General features: G+C 43.9%; 1 protein-coding gene across 2 annotated transcripts in view; it reads right to left on the bottom strand.

Moving 5' to 3' along the window:
• SLC35D4 (solute carrier family 35 member D4) overlaps window positions 1-24,205 on the bottom strand; it is an 81,960-nt gene that overhangs the window by 29,393 nt on the left and 28,362 nt on the right. For both annotated transcript variants that reach the window (XM_074944504.1, XM_074944505.1), the window contains 4 exons: window positions 23,046-23,081; window positions 13,401-13,435; window positions 10,697-10,766; window positions 3,654-3,747 (listed from right to left, as the gene is read on the bottom strand). In XM_074944504.1, coding sequence (XP_074800605.1) covers window positions 3,654-3,747; window positions 10,697-10,766; window positions 13,401-13,435; window positions 23,046-23,081 — 235 coding nt within the window. The remainder of the gene's footprint in view (window positions 1-3,653; window positions 3,748-10,696; window positions 10,767-13,400; window positions 13,436-23,045; window positions 23,082-24,205) is intronic.

Genomic DNA, 24,205 nt, shown 5'->3' with positions numbered 1-24,205 from the left:
GTTTCTCACGTGTCTATACAGCTATGACTAATACACACAGTATTTGCTTTTACACTGAATGTGCACAGTGCATTTATCAGTATGAATATCACAGAGTGTACATGCTGACTGATCCTGAGGTACTCAGCAATGCGTCAACACCAGAACTGTCAACAGTTGTTACAGTGTGGTTGTAGCCAGGTTGGTCTCAGGATAGTAGAGAGACAAGGTGAGTGAAGTAATGTCTTTTATTAGACTGACTTCTGGGCCAGACCTGAAGAAGAGCTCTGCTCAAAAGCTTGTCTCTTTCACCAACAGAAGTTGATCCAATAAAAGATATGACCTCGCCCACCTTCTCTCTTGAACAGTTGTTCCAGACCGAAGAACCTGAAAAACCTCCTGTGGTGATTACGTTGCTGCAGACAGTCAAAGTATATTAAAAATCAAGTTATGCCCCTAGTCCAGTTTTGAACTGAATGAAAATAAATAGACAAGGAGACCAGATACGTAGATTGCATAAAGAACGTCTCACTGTATCTGTAGAGCAGGACTCTTTAGGGATCATGGATGGTATACTGGTGCATCAATGCTTAAGAAGAAATGTATCACCAGTCACATAGGTACAAAGCATCCGAATGGAAAACAGATTCTTGATTCTCTGAACCTCTTTCGGGGCCTGGGCTGCTATCGGAGGACTACAGCACTCTCCTTTCTTGGCTAATTCTCAAGACAAACACATTCTGGCCTGAACTGCTGCTTCTTTCCAACTGCTGGTGAAAACTCCAGTCAGTCAGAGAGTTTAAGGGGATGACTTGGGGCACAACTCAGTCCAAGAAAAATGCTCGTGTGGGAATATAATGCTGCTGCTGCTATCCAGTGGAGGGGGAGGGGAAAACTTACAACCATGGCCACATCTCCCTCATTTTGTGTGTCTAGTTTTAAATAGTTTCTATTATTTCCTATTTACATTAACTTTCTTCCCTTTTCTCTGTCATTTTTAAAAGAATATTAAAAGTGTGGCTAAAATACATTTTACAATGTTAGGTAAGGCTAATCTGAATCTGCCGCTATGGTATCTTGTGCTGTGATCCACTCAATCCTCACGTGCTCGCCAAGGTTGGACGACCTCCAAAGGACACCTAGCTGCCACGGGAAGTGGTGCTGGTGATTTGGTAGGTCTCTCTCTTCCAAATGAGTCGATAGGTAAACCAATGTCCTGCACAGTGTTGGATGGCAATACGTTGCCATAGGAGCCATCCTTCAGATGAAACATCAAACCAGAGTCCTGAGCTCTTGGGGTCATGACATATCCCATGACAATTTTATAAGACTTGGTGTATTAACTCCACTGGTCTGGCTAAATTCCAGTTCAAGTAATTATATTCTGACCATCCACCCCTCGCCCCTCACAGAACTATTGGTATAAAATAGTCTTTTCTTCTTCTTCCTCTCCCAAAACTGTTGGGTAATATTTCTATATTTTGTTAAGCAGCTGCTGAGTTGCACCCTAGAGGTGGCTGCACTTCAGCAGTGGTCTGTATGTATTGCTTACCTACCTCAGAAGGGTACTGTGAAGCTTAATACCATGCCGGTAATGTGCTTTGAGACTCTTGGATGAAAGGCACTACAGAAATGCAAAGTACCAGTTGTATCAATATTAATTGGAGCTGGACATACCACATGTACCTGCGTCCTCTTTATACTCAGGACAAGGCATATAAATGACTATTGAGCAACAGTATAGACATTGCAATAAAGGTTACAAAAAGGTAAGAAAACTCATTTTCTCCTTTAAATAGCTATTTTGTTTTGGATAAAAAAAACTTTAATGCAAACAAACTTAACCTTTATGGGCTGATTTCAAGAAAACAAACGTTGACTAAATGACCATGAAAGTTTAGGGCTATATCTTTAGCTAGCGTAAGTTGGTGAAACTCCTTTGACAACAATAGCATGACCATATTTTGTGAAGGCTACATCTAGAGCTGGCTCTGAACAAAGCCCCCAAATCTAAACATCCCTGAACTTTGGGAAAGCTTTGATCCCGATACAGATTTTGAGGCTCTGACCCATTTCAGCTGCGGAAGGCCCACGTCTGCTTTACAATAACATCTCCCACTACTTCTCATCCTCCTGTCTTTTGATACTTCATAAACACTACACGTAGAACCTGTTCTCCTTATGCACAATATTAACTAACAGGGTTCGCTATTCCCATGTAGCATGCACCTCTGCCAAGTACATAATATTTCAACAGCAAGCTTTAAATCAATTGACTTGCTACCAAAGAACAACAAGAAGCTTAAGGCACTAAAACCTCCACAGCCAGACTCTTCCTAGAGCTCCTAGGAGAAATTCAAGCCAACAAGAAATGCCATGGGACTAGCAGAGTTTTACTGAGACAGACTTCAGAAATACTTAATACAAAAACAGTGACACTCCTTTCCCACAGCCACCAGAACAAAGACTGAGGAGTCATTTTATTGCAATTTGTAAACAAATGTATTATACAAATCCATTAAAAAAGCAGTTTCATTCATTTTAGTGGGAAAAACTTGAGGACAAACTGCTCAGGGGAGTTGAGGCTTCAGAGTATCACACATGGTAATGATTAAACTGGGTAATTTACATATAGGAAATGGGAGTCAGACCAGCTCTTCTGACTTTATATACTGTGGATAGTTTAACAGTTAAGCCATTAGCTACTCAATGCAAGTATCACCCATTTCAGGTTTTTGGGTTTTTTTAATTAACTTTATTGCAACAGTCACCCAGGGAAGGGTCATTTTGTAAACTTTTCCTGTACATTTCACATGGTATAAATAAACTTGCAATTAATCAGACATTGTTCTTCAGCGCAGCAGAGAATGGAGTTTTGTTCACTTTCACGGGGATGTCATAGTATAGCTCCCTCTCTTGGCAAAAAGCATTGCGCTACTAGGACATTATGTGGACACTTCCCCCTTCTCTGGATGGGGGGTAATATGGAGGTTACTGGAACCTTGTTGTGCCCCTGTGGATCCTTACTGCTGTTGCATAAAAAGTAAGACTGGTTCATCTGGGTCTAGAATAGCTCTGAGCAAGAAAACACATCCCCCTCAGAAGGGGACAGATGGCATCAATCAGCACAAAGAAAACAGGATAGGTGGTTTATTTAAAACCTCTTGTTCACCCACCACTCTTTCAGTTCATTGTCAAAATAGCCCTTGATACGGTTGCCATCAGATGACACTGGGCCAAATTCTGCCCCCATAGAAGCCAAAGGGAGTTGTGACATTGGCTTCTATGGGTCCAGGTTTTGGCTTTGTGGTTCTGAAAACCAGTGCTTCCGGAAAGGAAGAGACAACACGGGAAACAATTGCTGGCAGACACCAATGTCGTTCTCAGCAGCAGTATCTCACTTTCCACAAGTGGTATTTCTTGTATCTAATTGCAGTGCTTGGAGCCAGTAGGTCAGATTCTCAGTTGGTATGGCCCATTATTTTGGGGGTAGTCACAGGTGACTGATACGGGCTGCCTCAACTCTGCTATGTGTAGGGATGAAATAGACAGATGCACCTTGTGTCTAATTAGAATGGCTGGGGGAAGAACAGGGATATGGAGGTTCAACTAGCTCACAGTTTACCCACGGGAAATAGAGATCCTCCAAGTTCAGCTGATGGTCTCTCTCTTACCTTTGCAAGGAAACTCCAGGCTGCATACTGCCAAGAGGATGTGATGCTTTTTAGCTTCACTGTGTGCAACATCAGAAAGAATCCCAACAGTCCACTGTAAAGGGTTGAAAAAGCTTCCATTATTAAAGAGAAATTCTCTCAGCTTCTATTAGCCAGAATCTTACAGGTTTCTTGGTATCTCTTTTCCTATTACAAAACTAAACAAACAGGTAGTGTTGATCAAGAACTGGAGTAGGTGATTTGGTAGACAAAGAACTTATTTTATGTCTAAAAGACCTGTTTTTTTTTTCCAGTCAGGGGCTGCAGTATAAGTAAGAACATTTTATGAGTTCATGCTTGGTCTTTAATGGGTGCCAAAATGCACTAGCATAATCCATGCTCTACAGGTGACTGGAAACATGAAGTCAAATTCTGATGTTCCAATGGCTCTAATTCAAATCATTCAAGATTTCAATGGGAGCCAGACATATACATTTGGCCCATATTCTCACTCAGTCCAACTTCTGTGATTGCTTGAGCTGAAACAACCACTGGAGAATTTCAGTTTCTAATATTGCCATGTTGTTTAACCTTCCTAAAGACATAAAATTCAAATTAAAATGTCAAATGTATCTTCAATTATGGTAGATAAAAATAAATTAATAAATCTGTAGTGTTGGGGAATAAGACATCCTGATGCTCTTAACTGACAGATGAGGTGAATTCATAGAATCATAGCATTTAAGGTCAGAAGGGACCATTATGATTGTCTAGTCTGACCTCCTGCACAATGCAGGCCACAGAATATCACCCACCCACTTCTGTAACAAACCCCTGACCTATGTCTGAGCTATTGAAGTCCTCAAATCATGGTTTAAAGACTTCAAGGTGCAGAGAATCCTCCAGCAAGTGACCCGTGCCCCATGCTACAGAGGAAGGCGAAAAAAACCCAGGGCCTCTGCCAATCTGCCCTGGAGGAAAATTCCTTCCCGATCCCAAATATGGCAATCAGCTAAACCCGAAGCATGTGGGCAAGACTCATGAGCCAGACACCCAGGAAACAATTCTCTGTAGTAACTCAGATCCCACCCTATCTAGCGTACCATCACAGGCCATTGGGCATATTTACCGCTAACAGACAAAGATCAATTAATTGCCAAAATTAGGCTATCCCATCATATCATCCCCTCCATAACCTTATCAAGCTTAGTCTAGTCTTGAGGCCAGATATGTCTTTTGCCTCCACTGCTCCCCTTGGAAGGCTATTCCAGAACGTCACTCCTCTGATGGTTCGAAACCTTCGTCTAATTTCAAGTCTAAACTTCCTGATGGCCAGTTTATATCCATTTGTTCTTGTGTCCACACTGGTACTGAGCTTAAACAATTCCTCTCCCTCTCCGGTATTTATCCCTCTGATATATTTATCGAGAGCAATCATATCTCCCCTCAGTCTTCTTTTGGTTAGACTCAACAAGCCAAACTCTTTGAGTCTCCTTTCATAAGACAGGTTTTCCATTCTTCGGATCATCCTAGTAGCCCTTCTCTGTACCTGTTCCAGTTTGAATTCATCCTTCTTAAACATGGGAGTCCAGAACTGCACACAGTATTCCAGATGAGGTCTCACCAGTGCCTTGTATGATGGTACTAACATCTCCTTATCTCTACTGGAAATACCTCACCTGATACATCCCAAGACCGCATTAGCATTTTTCACAGCCATATCACATTGGCGGCTCATAGTCATCCTGTGATCAACCAATACTCAGAGGTCCTTCTCCTCCTCTGTTACTTCCAAGTTATGCATCCCCAGTTTATAACAAAAATTCTTGTAATTAATCCCTAAATGCATGACCTTGCACTTTTCACTATTAAATTCCATCCTATTACTATTACTCCAGTTTACAAGGTCATCCAGATCTTCCTGTATGATATCCTGGTCCTTCTCTGTATTGGAAATACCTCCCAGCTTTGTGTCACCCGCAAACTTTATTAGCGCATTCCTACTTTTTGTGCCAAGGTCAGTAATAAAAAGATTAAATAAGATTGGTCCCAAAACCAATCCCTGAGAAACTCCACTAGTAACCTCCTTCCAGCCTGACAGTTCACCTTTCAGTATGACCCTTTAACCAGTTCCTTATCCACCTTTCAATTTTCATATTGATCCCCATCTTTTCCAATTTAGCTAATAATTCCTTATGTGGAACCGTACCAAATGCCTTACTGAAATCGAGGTAAATTAGATCCACTGTGTTTCCTTTGTCTAAAATATCTGTTACCTTCTCAAAGAAGGAGAACAGGTTGGTTTGGCACAATCTACCTTTTGTAGAATTCACAGAGCCATTTAGGGTTAACTAATGACAGGGAAGTGAAGGGATTCAAAGAACTGCTTCAAAAAGATTTATGCAACAAATTGTGGCCTGGCTAGTGCAATGGACCAGGGGCATAAAGGGTTGCAAGACATCATCACTAGCAGCATGGGAGAGTGTGATGGGGTATTAACCCTCACACTAGCCTTAAAGGGGCTAATGAGGCTGAGAAGGGGCCAATTAACCAGATAGGCCACAGCTGAGGGGAATTAGGTGGCCTATGTAATTCCCTGAATAATGATGGAGCCCAGCTACAAAGGGACAGGCAGGGCTCATATAAAGCCAGCAAGCTAGCAGCAGAAAGGGCTGCAGTCAGGGAGCCTGAAACTACCCTCTGGACCGTAGAGAGAAAGGAAGGGAATAAACCTAGGTGAGATGATATAGGGAAAAAGGGAATAAGGTTTAAACAGTACAGACTTTGGCTTCTGATTAGAGGGTCCCTGAATTGGAACTCAGAGTAGAGGATGGGCCTAGGTTCCCCTATCAACCATGGGGGAAGGGGCACCGTCTGGGTAGTGAACGAGAAGACTGCCAGAGACAGTTTGTATGATACCTCCAGGGCGGACAAGCCACAAAGGGAGAGCACCCTGAATCGCAGAGAGAGAGAGAGAGAGAGAGACAGCGGGGTATGCAACAAGTGGCAGAATGAGGTGCCAGACCTGGAACAAGCTAATCCCTGAACAACCAAGAGGAGGTGCCCTCATGGTGAATGACAGAGAGCAAATGTGCTCATGCACATATGTGGGAGAGTGTACAGCTGCACTGGCATGGGTGTACACTGTACCAGTTATAGACCCAGCACAGTTCGCTCCCTCCCTGGAGCAGCAGGAAGGAAGATTGTGACTCCCCAAGTCATGATTCCCCTGCTGGGCTGCTCCAGGGACAGCACAACAAAGTGCTGCCCCTTGTGGAAAAACCAGGATTTACCCGTACATGTGTATTTCCGTATCTTGATACACCAAACAATGGAGAGAGTACTGTAACTGCACAGAGGAAGGAGTTAATGCAACCTTATTCTATTGAAGCATAACCACAAAACCCTGAGGCTATAGCTGGAGCTAGTGATGTCAAGACGTATGGCCTGCAATTAGCAGATATTGCTATGGTGTTAATACAGATAGGTAGGGGAAAGGACAGTGCTAAGTACCTACGGTGATATTCTATGTCAATGGTTCTCAAAGTGTGGGGTGTGCCCCCTTAGGGGGGTACAGAGGAACATTCAGGGGGGTGCCTGGTAGGACTGGGGCCAGCCCCCACGGGGGGCAGGGAAGAAGCACCATGCTTCCAGCCCCATTCCATCCCCAGACCAGCTCTGCCTCCAATCCCATTCAGGCCCCAGTCCTAATCCGCCTCTAGGAACAGCTCCACCCTCACTCCCTCTCTGCCCCCACACCAGCTCTGACCCCAGCTGCAGCTCCACTCTGCCCCCCCCCCCGCACCCCCAGAGTCAACATATAGGGAGCATGCAGGGTCACACTCCCCCACAGATTTCTTGGGGTGCCCCTGGCAGGGACACCCAACAGCAAGGAGACAGCACTCTCCCTGTGTCCCTAAAGCCTGGGGAGGTGCTTGCTTTGCAGACCATCCACTGAAGTGAGTCTGGGGGTGGGGAGGCAGAGCCAACAGTGGGCCCCTAACAGCAGGGAAGGCGAAGCAGCCTCAAGGGGTGCGGGAGTTGCTCAGCCAGCAGATAGCTGCCCGGCTGCTTCCTCCCTCCCTGAGCTGCCCAGGCACACAGAGTGCCACTGCCAGGGGACATGCTGCCTCTTCACTGCTGGACATCCACCCCAGAGGTGTCAATCTGGGGGAAGGGCATGTGACCCCACACTGCTGCCCCCTGCTCTGGCCCCAGCCCAGCTCCTCCCCCATCCCCAGTTCCGCCCCCAACTCCATCTTCAGCTCCAGCTCTGCTGCTGAGGAAGGCCTGGCTGTGCAGTATTGCGGGGAGGGCACAGACAGATTCCATTAATGGTGGGGGGGCATGACTGGAAAAGGTTAAGCACTACTACTCTATGCTGAAAGATTGTAACCATCTCTCAGGAACACTCCTCTGCACCAAACAAAGGGAGGCGTAGCTATGTGCAAGGAGAAGCCCAGGAACATTTCTTCTTAAGACACCTCTTAAAAAGAAATCTTGAGGTAGATAAAATGCCCACTAAGATAAACGGCAGGTATATTGCGGATGTTCTGCTTTTAGGGTAGTTTACACCTCAGAACTATTGTTCCAGGCACTCTGCACACTCAAGCTGACATTGCTGCATTGTTCATACTTTGCATTTGTGAAGGTTTTCTTCAGAACCATAACAGCTAGACACCGAGGCTATGTCTACACTAGAAACTTCAAAGTGCTGCTGCAGGAGTGCTCCCACGGCAGTGCTTTGAAGTGTGAGTGTGGTCACACACGAGCACTGGGAGAGAGCTCTCCTGGTAATCCACCTCCACAAGGGGAATCGCTCCGAGCGCTGGGAGCGCAGATCCCAGCACTCGGAGCCTGTCCACACTAGTGCTTTATACTTAGGTTATGTCTACACTGCGCACCTTACAACTGTGCAGCTGTGCCGCTCCAGCCGCACCATTGTAAAGTACACAGTGTAGCTGCTCTTTGTCGCCAGGAGAGAGCTGTCCCAGCGACAAAATAAGGGCATGTCTACACTTGCCATTTAAAGTGGGAAAAGTCCCTTTTTTGCACAGAAACCATGGGAGCGTCTACACTTGCCAATGACTTTTTGCAGTGAAACTCAGAAATGTCACCTCAAAAAGAAAAGCACCTCCACGAGAGGCATACAGCTCTTACCACTGATGCTTTTGCAGTGATGTGCAAGTGAAAACAGGTTCTTCCTGTTTACACAGCTTTTAGCCTCCAGGGGATATCCCACAGTGCCTAGGTGACCACTCTAGCCTGCATTTCTGCTGCCAGGTAAACAGACATCCATCCCTCCCCAGGAACTTTGAAACTCCCCTTCCTGTTTTCTTGCCAAGTGCTCACTTATCTGGACAGGTAACAATGTCTGCTCCATGGAGCAAACGATCCCCTGCTTGGAGCAATGCTGAGCTACTGGAGCTGGTCAGTGTTTGGGGAGACGAGGCTGTGCAGGGACACAGGATGCGCCACAATCGCCCCTCCTCCCCCCCAACCTTCCCACAAGGCCCATCATCAAAATGGAGAGAGCTGCACTATGGGATAGCTGCCCTAGAGCGCTGCTCTCATTGGCAATGGAAGTGCTCCTAATGTAAACACTCTGTGATGCCTGAGGAAGTAAGTAAGTACACAACCCAGTGCTTTACTTTCACCGGTTCCCTATCACCAGTGAAACTTACAGCACAAAAACTCTGCAAGTGTAAACATACCCTCAAACCACCCCCAACAAGGGGCGGTAGCTTCATCGCTGGGAGAGCGTCTCCCGCTGACAAAGCGCTAGCCAAACAGGCACTTTTCGTTGTTAAAAATATTGTCGTGGGGTGGGGGGGAGGGGCTTCACACCCCTGAGCAACAAAAGTTTTAATGACAAAAGTACAGTGTAGACATAGCCTTACTTTTCAAAAAAATGAAAGTGAGAACCCAGAGAGCAATTGAGAGGTCTGCCCATATTCCCCAACTATTCCTCTGGTCTAGTTGCATTCTCTAGAGTCTTTGAAACTGGGTCTTGTCTACTGGATGAGAAACCACATAACTATTGTGGAATAACTCCATGCGAACACTATATTCTGGGATAAAAGTGACTTGATTACAAAATAATTTCTTCTCCTACAATAAAGTCACTTTTAGTTCAGAACCAAGCATCCACACAGGGGAGTTAGTTCAGAAGAGATCATTCTCTCTACCCCCACCCCACCCCACACCATGAAAATCAATTGTAGCATCAGGATCGTGATCATTTTTCACATTATGTCAACCCTTTTAATAGGTAAATAAGATCAAATAAAGAAAATAAGAAAAGTCCCAAGAAACATCACAACTATTTTTTAACCACTTAGCATGAAAGTTGAAATTCAACCTAAAAATATTAATGGATCTAGTGGACAAAGAGCAGAAGATTAAGAGAAGACTGCAAGTTTCAGCAGAGTAAGGAGGTCTAGAATAAATAATGTAATTCTCACAGGATAACATTACTAGGCTGTGAACTGTTGCTACTCAAAATTGTTACAGCCTTCACCTTTTACACGACTAACCCATTCTGCCAAGTAACAAGGTGTACAGGCAAATAAATCCATGCATACTAATATAGTGCTGAAGACTAATGCCTTGTAATCACCATAAACAGCAAGTTTTACAAGGCCTAATCCAATTTGGGAAGCGTTTGAGAGATGTTAAGATAACACATAGTCCTGCCATGAGTGCAGGGGACTGGACTAGAAGACCTCTCAAGGTCCCTTCCAGTCCTACAATGCTATGGTGTCTATCAAAGCTTTGCTATGGTATGTAAAACTATTTTAATGGTGGCTAGGAACACTCATGGCCATACTGCACATACCTATGCCCCTTCCCCCTCTGATGAAACAACCCCTGGCAAATTTGAATCTCAGGCCCTCGATGGCATTTCAGAGGAAGTCAATGCTCTGCAGCTTTACTGGCTTGTGCCAAGAGAGACTATTTTATCTAACTCAGGTTTTACAAGTGTTTAACTGAGAGTCAGGGTTGGAAGTTGACAGAACCAATTATTCTAAAAGCATTCACACACCCCAGTATGGAGAGGTTACCTGGCACAGCAGCTGCTGTGAAATCTGTAGAAGTACAGAAATGGAAAGTCCAACGCACTGAAGAGATCACCTGAGGAACAAAGGAATATGCTCAGTGGAAAACTGGCAAAAATACCCATAGTTACAAACAAGTAGGGAACAGCAATTAAATAGTCATTACGGTATTAGTTTAACATTCCTTTACAGCTGCCTGACTCTTTAAATTACTAAGATTTCCACATTTATAGTGTTATTAATGATTCATTCCTGACTTTCTCAGTTCTAGCTGGTTCCTGCCTTTTGTTCAAAAAGGGGGAAGGGATTGTAGAAAATGTAAAAGTATTCTTGGCTAATACGTTTCTAATGGCACATAAATGATTGTGTTGACACTGCAGTTTCCAATGACCAGGCATGCACCACATTCGCTAGTTCTACTGGAGGGCCCCCAGGGGTGAATTTGTTTCCACTGAAGTCAGTTAATTCTTTTAGTTCCATGCTGTGCAACAGGAAACATTTACATGTATTGGCTGCTTCCCTCTCTGGAATTTGAACTCTGTCACAAACAGCAAGTCAGGAGGTTTAAAAACGTTCTTCCAAATATGAGCAGAGTAGCGCTGGTGAATATTTGCATTTCCAGGAAGTCTGACCCATACAGCTCTCAGGAGTGCCTAGTGTCTGGAGTTCTCTTACCTCCAAGCTCTACAAATTCTCTAAGTGTTTCCCTTCAGTTTTTAAAATGTGTGCCTATTTCACTGGGAATTTCTCTTTCATAATTCCTGATGGGAGGACACAGCAGGCACAGTGGCTTTCTAAAGCACCAAAAGCTCCCACTAGCTGAAAAGCGGTACCTGTTCATTTCTTAAATGCTTTTTCCTTTGTCTTTCTGACTGGTTGAATCTTCTGTATAAAAAAATATGGACAGGTTCCACCATCACTGCTTTGACTAGTAAAACACGAATTTGCCAGAAACTGGAAATGGGTGACAGGGGATGGATCACTTGATGATTACTTGTTCTGTTCATTCCCTCTTGCAGATGATACTAAACTGGGAGGAGTGGTAGATACGCTGGAGGGGAGGGATAGGATACAGAAGGACCTAGACAAATTGGAGGATTGGGCCAAAAGAAATCTGATGAGGTTCAATAAGGATAAGTGCAGGGTCCTGCACTTAGGATGGAAGAATCCAATGCACCGCTACAGACTAGGGACCGAATGGCTAGGCAGCAGTTCTGCGGAAAAGGACCTAGGGGTGACAGTGGACGAGAAGCTGGATATGAGTCAACAGTGTGCCCTTGTTGCCAAGAAGGCCAATGGCATTTTGGGATGTATAAGTAGGGGCATAGCCAGCAGATCGAGGGATGTGATCGTTCCCCTCTATTCGACACTGGTGAGGCCTCATCTGGAGTACTGTGTCCAGTTTTGGGCCCCACACTACAAGAAGGATGTGGATAAATTGGAGAGAGTCCAGCGAAGGGCAACAAAAATGATTAGGGGTCTAGAGCACATGACTTATGAGGAGAGGCTGAGGGAGCTGGGATTGTTTAGTCTGCAGAAGAGAAGAATGAGGGGGGATTTGATAGCTGCTTTCAACTACCTGAAAGGGGGTTCCAAAGAGGATGGCTCTAGACTGTTCTCAATGGTAGCAGATGACAGAACGAGGAGTAATGGTCTCAAGTTGCAATGGGGGAGGTTTAGATTGGATATTAGGAAAAACTTTTTCACTAAGAGGGTGGTGAAACACTGGAATGCGTTACCTAGGGAGGTGGTAGAATCTCCTTCCTTAGAGGTTTTTAAGGTCAGGCTTGACAAAGCCCTGGCTGGGATGATTTAACTGGGAATTGGTCCTGCTTCGAGCAGGGGGTTGGACTAGATGACCTTCTGGGGTCCCTTCCAACCCTGATATTCTATGATTCTATGATTCTCTGGGGCACCTGGCATTGGTCACTGTCAGAAGACAGACTGGGCTCTGTGGACCTTTGGTCTGACCCAGTATGGCCATTCTTATGTTCCCTGTTCTAATATACCTCACCTCCCTGAATTATTACTTATTGTTGGCCCTTTGGCCACAGTGAAGGACTAATTCCCACCATGGGCTGTGATGGAGGGGAGAAGTGAATAGTGAAAAAAAGAGATCCCCTTACTCTATGTGCAAGCAGCAGAGTGAGACCTCTATTTAGCATTGAGAAGAGCATGAGGAAGGAAACCCAGCATCCAGGCTGGCTGGTAGGCCTTGGTCTCAAGGGAGCAGTCTACCAGCTAATCCTTGGGACTAGTCCCCAGTCAGCTAAAATGCAGGCTATAGTCTGCAGTATCTGTTAGTCAGGGTCCCATGCTGCTCTTTTGAAAAGGACAGGTAAGGTCCTTATGACAGTCCATTAGATGCAATTAAATATCAGTGCATAGATATCACAGTGATAGGCTCCTTTCCCCTCGCCTCTCTGAACATTGTATCACGGCCTAGATGATCCTGATCCTACTCCCAGTTAATTCAGTAGCAAGCCTCCTAGTGGTGCAGGATTCAGCCCTGTGGGAGGGCCTGACACAAGTTTACTATGGTTCTTTTGTCATGGCCTTTGTGCAAGCAATTCCATGTGGTTTTCTTGTTGACTCTTCAAGATTTTGCACCAGGATGTAGAGTCTGTTCTTAAACTGCATACATTAAAAAAAAAAAATCAAACCAGAACCCTAAAAAAATAAATGTTACCACATTCTCTATTCACTTTACCTGCTGGATGGGACACAGAGGCCAAAAGCACCACACTAAAAAAAAAGAAAAGACATATACTTTACTACAAATTGAATTCAAAAGTTATGAACAAAGGAGGGTACAAACAAACTGCCCACAAATGGACAGTGCACTTAACTGTTCATTAATGAGTGAAGTTCTCCCCCTATGCAATGGGACAGCACAGGCCTCTGTATCACTCAAGTCATCAAAATGGAGCTTAGGTGGGACTACAGTGCATAAGCCTTGAGCTGGCTCTCTGTACAAGAGTGAATTTTGACCTTGTGTGTGCAAACATGATTTGTGGGCATGATTGTGGTAACTGCATGCGCAAATTAAGCATCCAGTTCCACATGTGTGTTTGTGCAAGCACTGTGTTCCCATATTTGTGAGTGTCACACTTAGATGAAATGTCACTTAGATGAAAGGAACAAGTATTCATGTTACAGTTAGAACATCTATAAAGAAAGAGCATACTAGTGAAACTCCTGGCCTCAGCAGAACGAACAGCATTTAGTTTTCTTTTCTAAAGCTATTTACTGCTGAGTTCCAAACACACTCACAACACTGGAAGGGGAATTTTAAAGAATATTTATCAATGCACGTTTTCATGCATATATAAATTATAAAATCAGTCAGGGCCGGTTCTAGGTTTTGTGGCCTTTCAACTAAGATTTGTGAGGCCCCAGCCAGACTTCTAAGACTGGCATAACCAGAGCCAACACCACAAAACTAAAGGGTGAAGGGACTCCCAGTCAATACTAATGTCTCTCCTGAAAAGCACCCTGTTGTTCAGTTAATATCCCGTCTCCAAGGATAAAAGACTACAGAATTATTGGTCCTTCACCATGTGCAAAGATTCTGTGGCTGTATGGCTTCAAAGAAGCTATGCTTCCAAAGCCAAGTTCTAGCTGCTTCCAAACTGGAACAATACAGCTGTCCATGATGGTCACTGGAGGAAAAGCAACAAAGATGGAGGGCAGCAATTCAGCCATGATCAGCAGTTCAGCAGAGATCAGGCCATGCCTTTTCCTGACTGACCATTAGTAGGCGCTGCATTTATGAAAGTAAAAAGACATGCTGAAGGCATCACAATTTCCACCAATTAATTGCCACGGCCTCCTGCAGTCCCAGGGCAGATCTAGGATAGTTGCAAAGTACCAACCCAACCACTAAATCCATGGAGACCTGCACAATAAGGAGTTGTGGCTGCCAAAGACAGGGCCTGCAGCAGGGTCTTACTAGAGTTCAATGAAGCATGGAGCTTTTCTGCCCGGTGCAGGGCATACGTTGATACTAAGGTCCCAAAGGGTGTGGAGGTGAGGGTCCTGGCTCTGAAACCAGTAGTGCAGCACACAAGGCAAAGGGGGAAATTACATGTAAAGGATATGGTCAAGTGGCTTAGGCTTAACATTTTCTTCAAAGTACTTAAAATATATATAACCTGGCGGAAAATGTCCAGAGTCTAAATATCTGTATTTTTAACAAACCACTGTTTTGCCACAAAGACATTAAAAAGTCAACGTTTCTAGATTGCTGGACACACAGTATGTAATTCTCTGCTGCTGCCTCCAAACTAGATACCCAGAAATAAACCCCAATTCCACAAATTTACTGACATTATCAATTCTGCTGGTAAACATAGCAAAGGAAGTGACGGCCTGTTGCTTGTTACTCAATATGAAACACAACAAGGGAATGGAAGTACAAATGAAGCTGCATCAACAGTGGCAAGAGCTATGGCTGTGCTACAGTCCCCGTTTTTACTTTGTACATATTTTACTGACAAGATTGTGGAGAGTAGGAAATGTGTATGTTTGCCTCGGTAAGAAACTTCATCTGCAAGCAAGGGGAACTGATAACCCTTCGACATCCCAGGCTCAGATCCAAAGAAAACAAAAATCTTACTGGGGAAAGTGGCAGCCTAAGCCAGTGGGTTAAAACTGCAGTAAGCTGCACTGCATTTATGTTCTCAACTGGGCATTGGTAGGCATCTTGTGGCACTGCCTGAAGAAAGCTGGGGCTTCCCAAAAAGACAATTTAGGACAGGGAGAAGAAGGAGTAGATCGCCACAATTTTCCCAAACCCACAACATTTTATTTTGGGCTGCACCTTGTATGCTTTTCTGTCTGATTATGGGGCGGTTTTGTCAGCAAGAAAAGCAATTTATGCCTGCAAAGCTGCCTTTCATCATTGCAAAAAAATCCAGTGCAGCTTTTTGTGCTCATAAATGAGAAAGCCTAGCAACTCTTCCTAAAGCCACTTATAACGTGGGTGTGCACTCTACAGGCTTTACACATTTTTCTGTCAACACACTTGAATCAAAACCTGAAAACACCCCTCCCCTTCTATGTCCTAGGTTTCTCTTGGTCAGAGACTGTCTGTTGTCTGGCACTTCAGTTTCACAGACAAACATCCAATAGATTAAGAACAACAAATTCAGCCTTTGCTCAGCCTATGGAATTGCCATCATTTCAGGTTTTTAAGCACAAGTTAGACGAACATTTGTCAGGTCGGGGTGTATTTAACCCTTCCTCATCATGGAGGGTGGTGGGCTAGATGACCTCTTGAGGTCCCTTCCAGCCCCACATTTCTAGGATTCTGTGTAAGGAGTGGCACACAGCCACCTCTCCACAGGCGAAAGCTTGGCAAGGACTTGTGACTCATTGTTTCTAGGAGAAGCAATTAGTGCCACCACTTTGCCAGGTGCACATTACTTTGCCCTCACACTGCACACCCTGCCAGCTCTGCTAATCACAACATGGGATGGGGAGGAGAATGGAACCAAAACTGCACCCAGTCCTTGCCCATCTGCTGTGGGGGAGAGTACGCAGCATGCATTCCCACCTCTTTACCCACCCCAACCCACACTCCAGCCAAGAGGCAGGGAGCACTAGCATCAGCATGTGTGTGAGCAGGACTACCGCTGGCACTGTTAGGATAAGCCGCAACCTGCCATGCATTTTTCTTTCATCCTATGCAAGGACAGCAGATAGCCCTCCAGAGATAGTGCTTCACTATCTCACTACATGTCCTAGCACCTCATTGCTATCTCAGATTTGAAAAAAATAGGGAGGTTCAAGAGTCTTTTCAAATCTGCAGTCTAAAATTATTTGCAACTTGCCTTCTGAACAACAGCAACAGAGGCAAACTGTGGCATTTTTCAGATTAATTCTGTGACGCACTCTATATGATTTTATGAAAGTATGCTGATGAGTGTGAATATAATGTAACTAAAATATGCTTCGTGCAAAAGGTCTCTTGTAAAGTATCATTACAAAGCTTATAATCTACTGAGTATGGTCATCCTATTTCTATAAATGTATCACTCGTGTATCTGAAACTAGAAATATAAAATATAACTCTGAGGGCCTGTTGTAATTATGCGAAGTGTGGACCATTAATGGTGGTTTGGAATCTTGATGGCTCCCATCAACCAGGACAATTAACTGTGGATGGCTCTGTTTGCAGGCAGGTCTTCCTGTGAGTCAGGCTGGGAGGAATGAAGGCTTGGGTCTTACAGTGACATGTGACCATGTCACCTGAACTGGAATCCATCTTTAACCTGGTGTTTTTCCATTGAGAAGAAGGGGTGGGAACTCAGAGGGACAGAGGATTCCCGCCTTATGCAAAAGATATATAAATGGGTGGAACAGAACAAAGGGGGCAGCCATCATGAGAAATCCCCTAGCTACCACCTGAGCTGGAACAAGGGCTGTACCAGGGAAAAGGTGTCCAGTCTGTGAAAGAAACTTATTAAAGCATCTCTAAGGGTGAGATTTTCTGTATTCAGTTTTATTACTGTACTAGACTTAGACTTGTGTGTTTTATTTTATTTTGCTTGGTAATTCACTTTGTTCTATCTATTACTACTTGGGACCACTTAAATCCTACTTTCTGTATTTAATAAAATCACTTTTTATTTATTAATTAACTCAGAGAACGTATTAATATTTGGGGGGCAAACAGCTGTGCATATCTCTCTATCAGTGTTATAGAGGGTGAACAATTCATGAGTTTATCCTGTATAAGCTTTATACAGGGTAAAACAGATTTATTTAGGGTTTGGACCCTATTGGGAGTTGGGCATCTGAATGTTAAAAGACAGGAACACTTCTGTAAGCTGCTTTCAGTCAAGTATACAGCTGTTAGGGGATGTGGTTCAGACCTAGGTCTGAGTTTGCAGCAGGCTAGCTCAAACCAGGCAGGGCACTGAAATCTAAGCTGACAGGGCAGGAAAGCAGGAGCAGAAGTAGTCTTGGCACATCAGATGGCAACCCCCAGAGGGTTTCTGTGATCCAACCCGTCACAAATTCCCTGTGATTTATCTTCCATGTGCTGATTAAAATAACAAGCCCACTTTAAGTCATGACAAAATAGGGCAAATAAGGACTGGGGATTATACAGCTTTTGGAATTAGCTCTAAGTCAGTTTTGCTAGTAAACAGAAGACTCAGCATTCCATACAAATGTATATAATATTTCCACCATTTTATCAAAGTAGGTTCTTAAATATTTAAACTGTATCTGTCACAGTTAACACACCACTCATTTTTTGTGGGGGGCATGGCGGAGGGACAATGACCAAAGCCCAAACACATAATAAAATGGGAAGGGAAGAACAAAGGAAAAGGAAAAAGGGATAAATATACAACTCTTTGCTAATTGAACCCTGCTATGTCTCTCAGACCTCTCAAAGTACTGCTAAATTTGAAAGCAACAAGATGAGTTAAAGCCCATGGAGAGGTAGTTGTGTCCTGCTGCTCTACTCTAGAGCAGCAAAATGCCCCCCTGAAGGGGACAGGACAATAAGACTGAAGATGATAACTAGTTACGAGGGAGGCCCTCAAAATGGTCAGCTGAAGCACCCAGTCTTTGATATTGGAACCAAACTTCTCAGCTTTTAATGATGAACAGTTTCTATCTGGGCTATGTGGCTGACAGATTATTTGTAGACTGGTAGAAGTGAACTTTAATAGGCTTTTCTATAATAGTTTTAAGAAACATCATATAAATGGTGGTCAACTTTCTGAAAAAGATATTTTAAGTGATGAGGTGTGAGAATGCCATATTTTCAAAATCCAGCAACTCCTTCTTCAGACCTATCTCGTTCTGGAAAGTCCTCCTCCATGTTTCTAATGCCACACTAAGGACAGTCTCCCAAAAAATTCATTCCAGATTTTAAACAAGAATCAGTACATGCAGGGACAGGAGGCATTAAGATATTTAGTTTGTTTCAGTTACACTCTTGGCAATACTAGATGGAGCAAATATTTGATCTTTTAAAAAAAGAACTTTATACTAATATATTAAAGCCATCCAATAGCTTGGTGGGAAATTTTTAATCTGCTCCATCCAGGCATCGTCTACAGTAAAAGTACAACTTTGTTTTCATAACCAGGCAGTAACACTTTCATCTGACCCTGTTACAGCAATCACTGTCAAGTTGTGTTCACACGGTGGCTTTTTCCTGTACAGCCATCTGTAAACCATCTGATCAGGGTTAGATAACATGAAGATACAAGCACCAGCAGCACCAGTACGCAGCAGAGGCTGCCCCTTTCCCCACCATCAGTACAGACGCTCCCAGGGTTACACAAGACCCGACTTACGCAAATCCGCACTTACGGAAAAAGTTCTGTAAACTAGAAATAGGAGCGGTTTTTTGTTGTGTGTGTGTGTGTGTGTGTGTGTGTGTGTGTGTGTGTGTGTGTGTGTGTGTAATGGTCGGGTAGACGTTTCTGACTTACGCAAAATTAGAGTTACGCAGGCGTTCCAGAACGGAAGATTGTGTAAGTCGGGAAGCATCTGTACGCAGCGGAGCTACTAATCTAATAGTGTGAAATTTCCTGAAGAGTGCTACAGTAGACAAGGCCAGTGAGAAGCACCACACATTCACAGAACCTGGCATCTCAGAAGACTGAGACCTTGTCTAGACTAGGATACAAGGTGTGTTGTTAGCTAACACATGCTAACACATTCTAGAAGTCTGGGGTAGACAAGGCAGTGTGTACTTTAACATTCAAAGTTGGTCAAGCTTAATCCTAGGCTTCCTCACTGGCTTTAACTTGACCATCTTAACAAGGGTGACCATATTTCCCTATGCTGAACACGGAACACCCTGTAAAATTACTTGTATTCAAGCGAGTTCAACGGCAATCAATCAGAACTATGCAGTACAAACATTCACATTAACATCAAGCTGACTGAGCCCCTGGTAAAAAGAAATACTGTGTAGTTGGATTCTTTTTATTTATCTTCTTATCTTTAAGGCTGTAGGGTTCACACAGGGAGGGGTGACACACACTCCCATACACCTCTCTCACACTATGGGGGATAACCGACCAACCCCACCTTCCCTCTCTGCTGTCCATGCCTGGCTGGAACCCCAGGACAGACCCATCTCTCCTGTTACCCGGCACTGTGTTTTCCTGAGGCAACACCGGGGTGGGGACATGCAGGGTCACATGCCCCCCCCCCCCGTTGTGTAACAGTACTGGGAGCGGGACACGCCCCACTGGAGGGGGATATGGAGGAGCAGTGGGGCTGGGGAAGTGAGGCAAAGTGACAAAACAGGGAGAAGACAGTGAGAGGGGAGCGCATAAAGGCCAATGGGCAGCAGAGGTGACATGTTACCAGCTGCTGCCTGGCACCTGCCCACACTCACCAGCCACTGCAGCTCGCAGCCAGTGCCAGCCGGAAATGGGACGGTGGGCGGTGCCCTGCTGGCTGAGAGCTGACAAGCAGCGTGGCTGCGCTGACGGACCAGCAGGAGGAGTGGCTGGCCCCACGCGCTTTAGCTTGGCCCCACCACTAGCCTTGTACTTCCACCCCCATATCAGCTACTGGACACCCACCCCCCACTCACCACTGGTGGGCGGGTGGCTGGTGAGCAGGGATCCGGCCAGCAGCAGGACCCACCAGCACTGATGGGGTTGGGTGGGGAGGGAAGACAAAAACAGGCAAATTGTCCGGACACCTTAAATACGGGACTGTCCCTCAAAAAATGGAAAGTCTGGTCACCCTAAGATTCTTAACATCTGTTAATGGCAGCTATGCCCTAGGTTGACCATAACTGGCTAACACAGTTTTAAACAGGTTTCAGAGTAGCAGCCGTGTTAGTCTGTATCCGCAAAAAGAACAGGAATACTGAACTGGGCTGTAGCCCACGAAAGCTTATGCTCTAATAAATTTGTTAGTCTAAGGTGCCACAAGTCCTCCTGTTCTTTTTACAGTTTTAAACAGCACTTAATTAAAATGTTCTAGTTAACACATTTAAAAAACAAAAAAACACTTTTCCCTGGTTTCAACAAGGCCTAATTGCCATGGAACTGAATGTCCCTTTAAAAAAACCAAACAGAAATCCAGAGAGCCAAATCAAAGAACTGTAAGTTTCCAACCACCTGCCTCCCTTCTAATCAAAGAAATCAAACCAGCTGTTTTCTAGCATTTGCTTTGTATCAGCAACTTCCAAGCACAGATGACCTGTAAAGCCCTGGATAATGAAAATCTTTGTATGATGATGCTTGTTAGCATTCGCTGCTTTTGAGAAGCTGAAAAAACACCTTGTCCTGATTCACACATTTTCACCACCTCTAAAGAAAAGCTTTAAAACTGGGATGCTGGCCACAACTGAAACATCTGATCTTACAGCTCCTTAGCTACAAGTGCTTTCTTTTCCAACATACAAACAGTGACTGCCCACAAGCACTGGGTTAAATAAAACAGTTTTATGCTATAAATCCCCCAAATCTTCCTCTTTCTTATATTTGATTTGGCTGAAAGTTCTCTGGGGGGCAGGAGGAAGCTCTACCTAAATTATATGGCCATGGAAAAAAAGACCATGTTAAGGCTTTAAAACAAGCCTTTGAAATGATGATAATTCTCAGGTAAAATGGAACTCCACATGTCTACTGGGCACAGCTTCAATGGAATTTCACCCATTTACACAGCAGAGAATCTGGCCCTAAATTTGCAACCCATGCTGCAAAATTTCAGATTTGGATCCAAGACCTGAATCTAAGGTTTGGGCCCATCTGTAGTTTTCAACTAAATGACAATGGAGATTCATAGTTCATGCATGTGCTAATTACAAGGAATAGGATTTTATTGCTTGCTTTACTTTTCCACCTCATCATTACACAATAGACCCATTTAGGATGTTCTAAGCAGAACCACTCAGTCAAGAATTAATAGATTATTTTTGTGCATAAACATATTTGCAGTTATGTGAATGAACCAGTGTTCAAAATTACAACAGATATCTGTCTCCATCAAAAATTTACTTTTTACTTGAGAAACCTAGGAGAACAGATTGATTGCCTTAGGACATAAAACTGCATCATGCAAATGGATACTCATACACAATCAGTGCATGCTGCATTGCTAGATTTTCTTTGGCACATACAAAACCTGCATTAATAGCCTACTCCAGCTCACCTTATTCATGCAAATTGGAAAGTTTTATCTGACTCAGGTGAAGAGGACCGGACCCTGCTTTTCAACTTTATGTTCACAGAGTTACAAAGTAAAGGTAAAAAGAAAAGGAGTACTTGTGGCACCTTAGAGACTTACAAATTTATTTGAGCATAAGCTTTCGTGAGCTACAGCTCACTTCATCGGATGCTGTAGCTCACGAAAGCCTATGCTCAAATAAATTTGTAAGTCTCTAAGGTGCCACAAGTACTCCTTTTCTTTTTGCGGATACAGACTAACACGGCTGCTACTCTGAAAAGTAAAGGTAGTCAACTAAATGCCTTGGGTCTATCCCACTGATGTGTCTGTATAAGGCCCAATCAGGCAGGCACACACCCACACAACACATTTTCATCTCCAGTCATTCTTTCATCTGGTTCTGCTCCTAGTTCAAGTTCTTGATTTTATTTCCCTTTCAATGTCATCTTTCTCTAGCACCATCTAATAGTGTGCATGCATGGGGCTCACCAGTGGTCAGAGAGACTCACAAGCAGATGAAGGCTGCCACAGTATTATTTCCCATCCCTCCATAACAAAGCAAAAGTAAAAATATGGATGTGCTTTGTGCCTGTCTCTAAATATCACTTGGTGTTTGTCACAGGCAGGCAAAAGGTGACTGGGGTCAGCATGGGTATGCAGAGGTGAGCAGGGAGGTTTGATTATAGAGCCCTACATGTCTTACTTCAGATAAGGACTTGCAAAAATCCAAAGACAGCCATGCTCACTGACTCCCCTTGGCTATGATTTGATACACCCAGTTAATGCCAACAACTAGAGGTCTGAATTATCTGTCCCATACAAAGCACCAATTTTAAAACTCACAGTTACTGCCAATGCTTTTTGTGTGAGATGTGTCTATACCTAATACCTCCCCTTTGGTAATAACTCGTGTTGCTTGCTCTCCTCCAGGTTTGCTTTCATCAAGTCGTTGTCTCAATCTTACCTTTGGAGATCAGTGATCACTCATAGTTAACATAGTTACCTTTTCAGGTGTAAGTTGGCATGTACACCCATTGTCTCACCCCAAATATTCTATATTTGTATAAAGGTACATTAGATTTATTTGGTTAGCAGGAGCATCAGCTGTGCTTCCGAAACAAGGCACTGTTGAAAATGGAAACATCCACCATCTAAGAACAATCACTGTGTATCAAAAGCAAATTCATTTTACCTGAATACATAGTTTATATATTGTTGGTCTAAATCACTAGGGAGAAAAAAGAAAAAAGAGCTCTATCAGTAAAGCAGTCTAATGGCAGCACCTTCTAGCTAGCAGTGATTTAAAATATCAATATGTTAATTAAAAACATATAAATGGTTTGAACAGTATTTCAATTTTATTGCTCAGTCGTCCTTACTAAGGAAAAACCCCCATTAACTTCTATAGAAATTTTGTCTGACTAAGCATTGGGCCCTTAAGGTATGTCTACATTGCAGTGTAAGCCTGGGGTTCAAACTCAGGCACAAGATTAACTCTCACTAACCCAGGGCTCAGACTCAGGGTCCCAGGACTCCAGGGGGGTGAAAGGTCTGAGCCTGAGTCAAGCCGGGACCCAGCTCTAATGCTTTGCAGTGTAGCTGCAGCCCCACTGGACTCGTACTCTGGGAATCCACCAAAAGAATTCCACAATCCCCTGGGATGACTTTCTTTGTCCTCCGGAAAGGCAAGTTTGGTGGACAGTCAAATTTTCCCACAATGCACCACGAACAAAGGTCTGGAGTAGCCACCTTTTGGGAGGGCACTAGAAAGTCTGGCATATGGGTGGTTGCACCCAGGCCAACATAATGTAGCGTAGATGCTGGAGCATCAGGCTGGGACCCAAAATTCAACAACTCCTAATCTGGGGTTACAAATGAGTGTAGACACTCAAGCCCAGGGTCTGCTAACTCGAGTTCTGCTAACCCTGAGCTTACACTGCAGTGTAGATGTACCCTTTGTCTTTAAACACATATAGCAACCAGTCTGGAAAATAAGTTTCAGTCTAACCATATTATAATACAGTAAATATGTACATATCCTGCAGCCACAGGCACCCATATTCATATATGCTACTGCAGACTAATGACAGGACAAAGATTCAGCCGACTTGATTTCAAAGGAGCTACTCACATGAGTAAAGTTACACAAGTGCTAAAATGCTCATAGGATTGGGGTCCAATTTTCAGAAGTGCTTAAATGATTAAGGCACCTAAATCTCATTGAAAGTCCATGGATTTCAGGTACCTAAGTCACTTAGGTGCTTTTGAACATTTTGTCCTGCATCTGTTATAGTGGAGAGAGAGGGAAAAAAAGATAAGTGCAGACTCTGCAGCACTCAAGCTTAACACAAG

Source organism: Natator depressus, chromosome 2 (assembly GCF_965152275.1).
Source record: "Natator depressus isolate rNatDep1 chromosome 2, rNatDep2.hap1, whole genome shotgun sequence".
NCBI lineage: Eukaryota > Metazoa > Chordata > Testudines > Cheloniidae > Natator > Natator depressus.
This window is presented reverse-complemented; position numbering and strand designations above follow the sequence as displayed.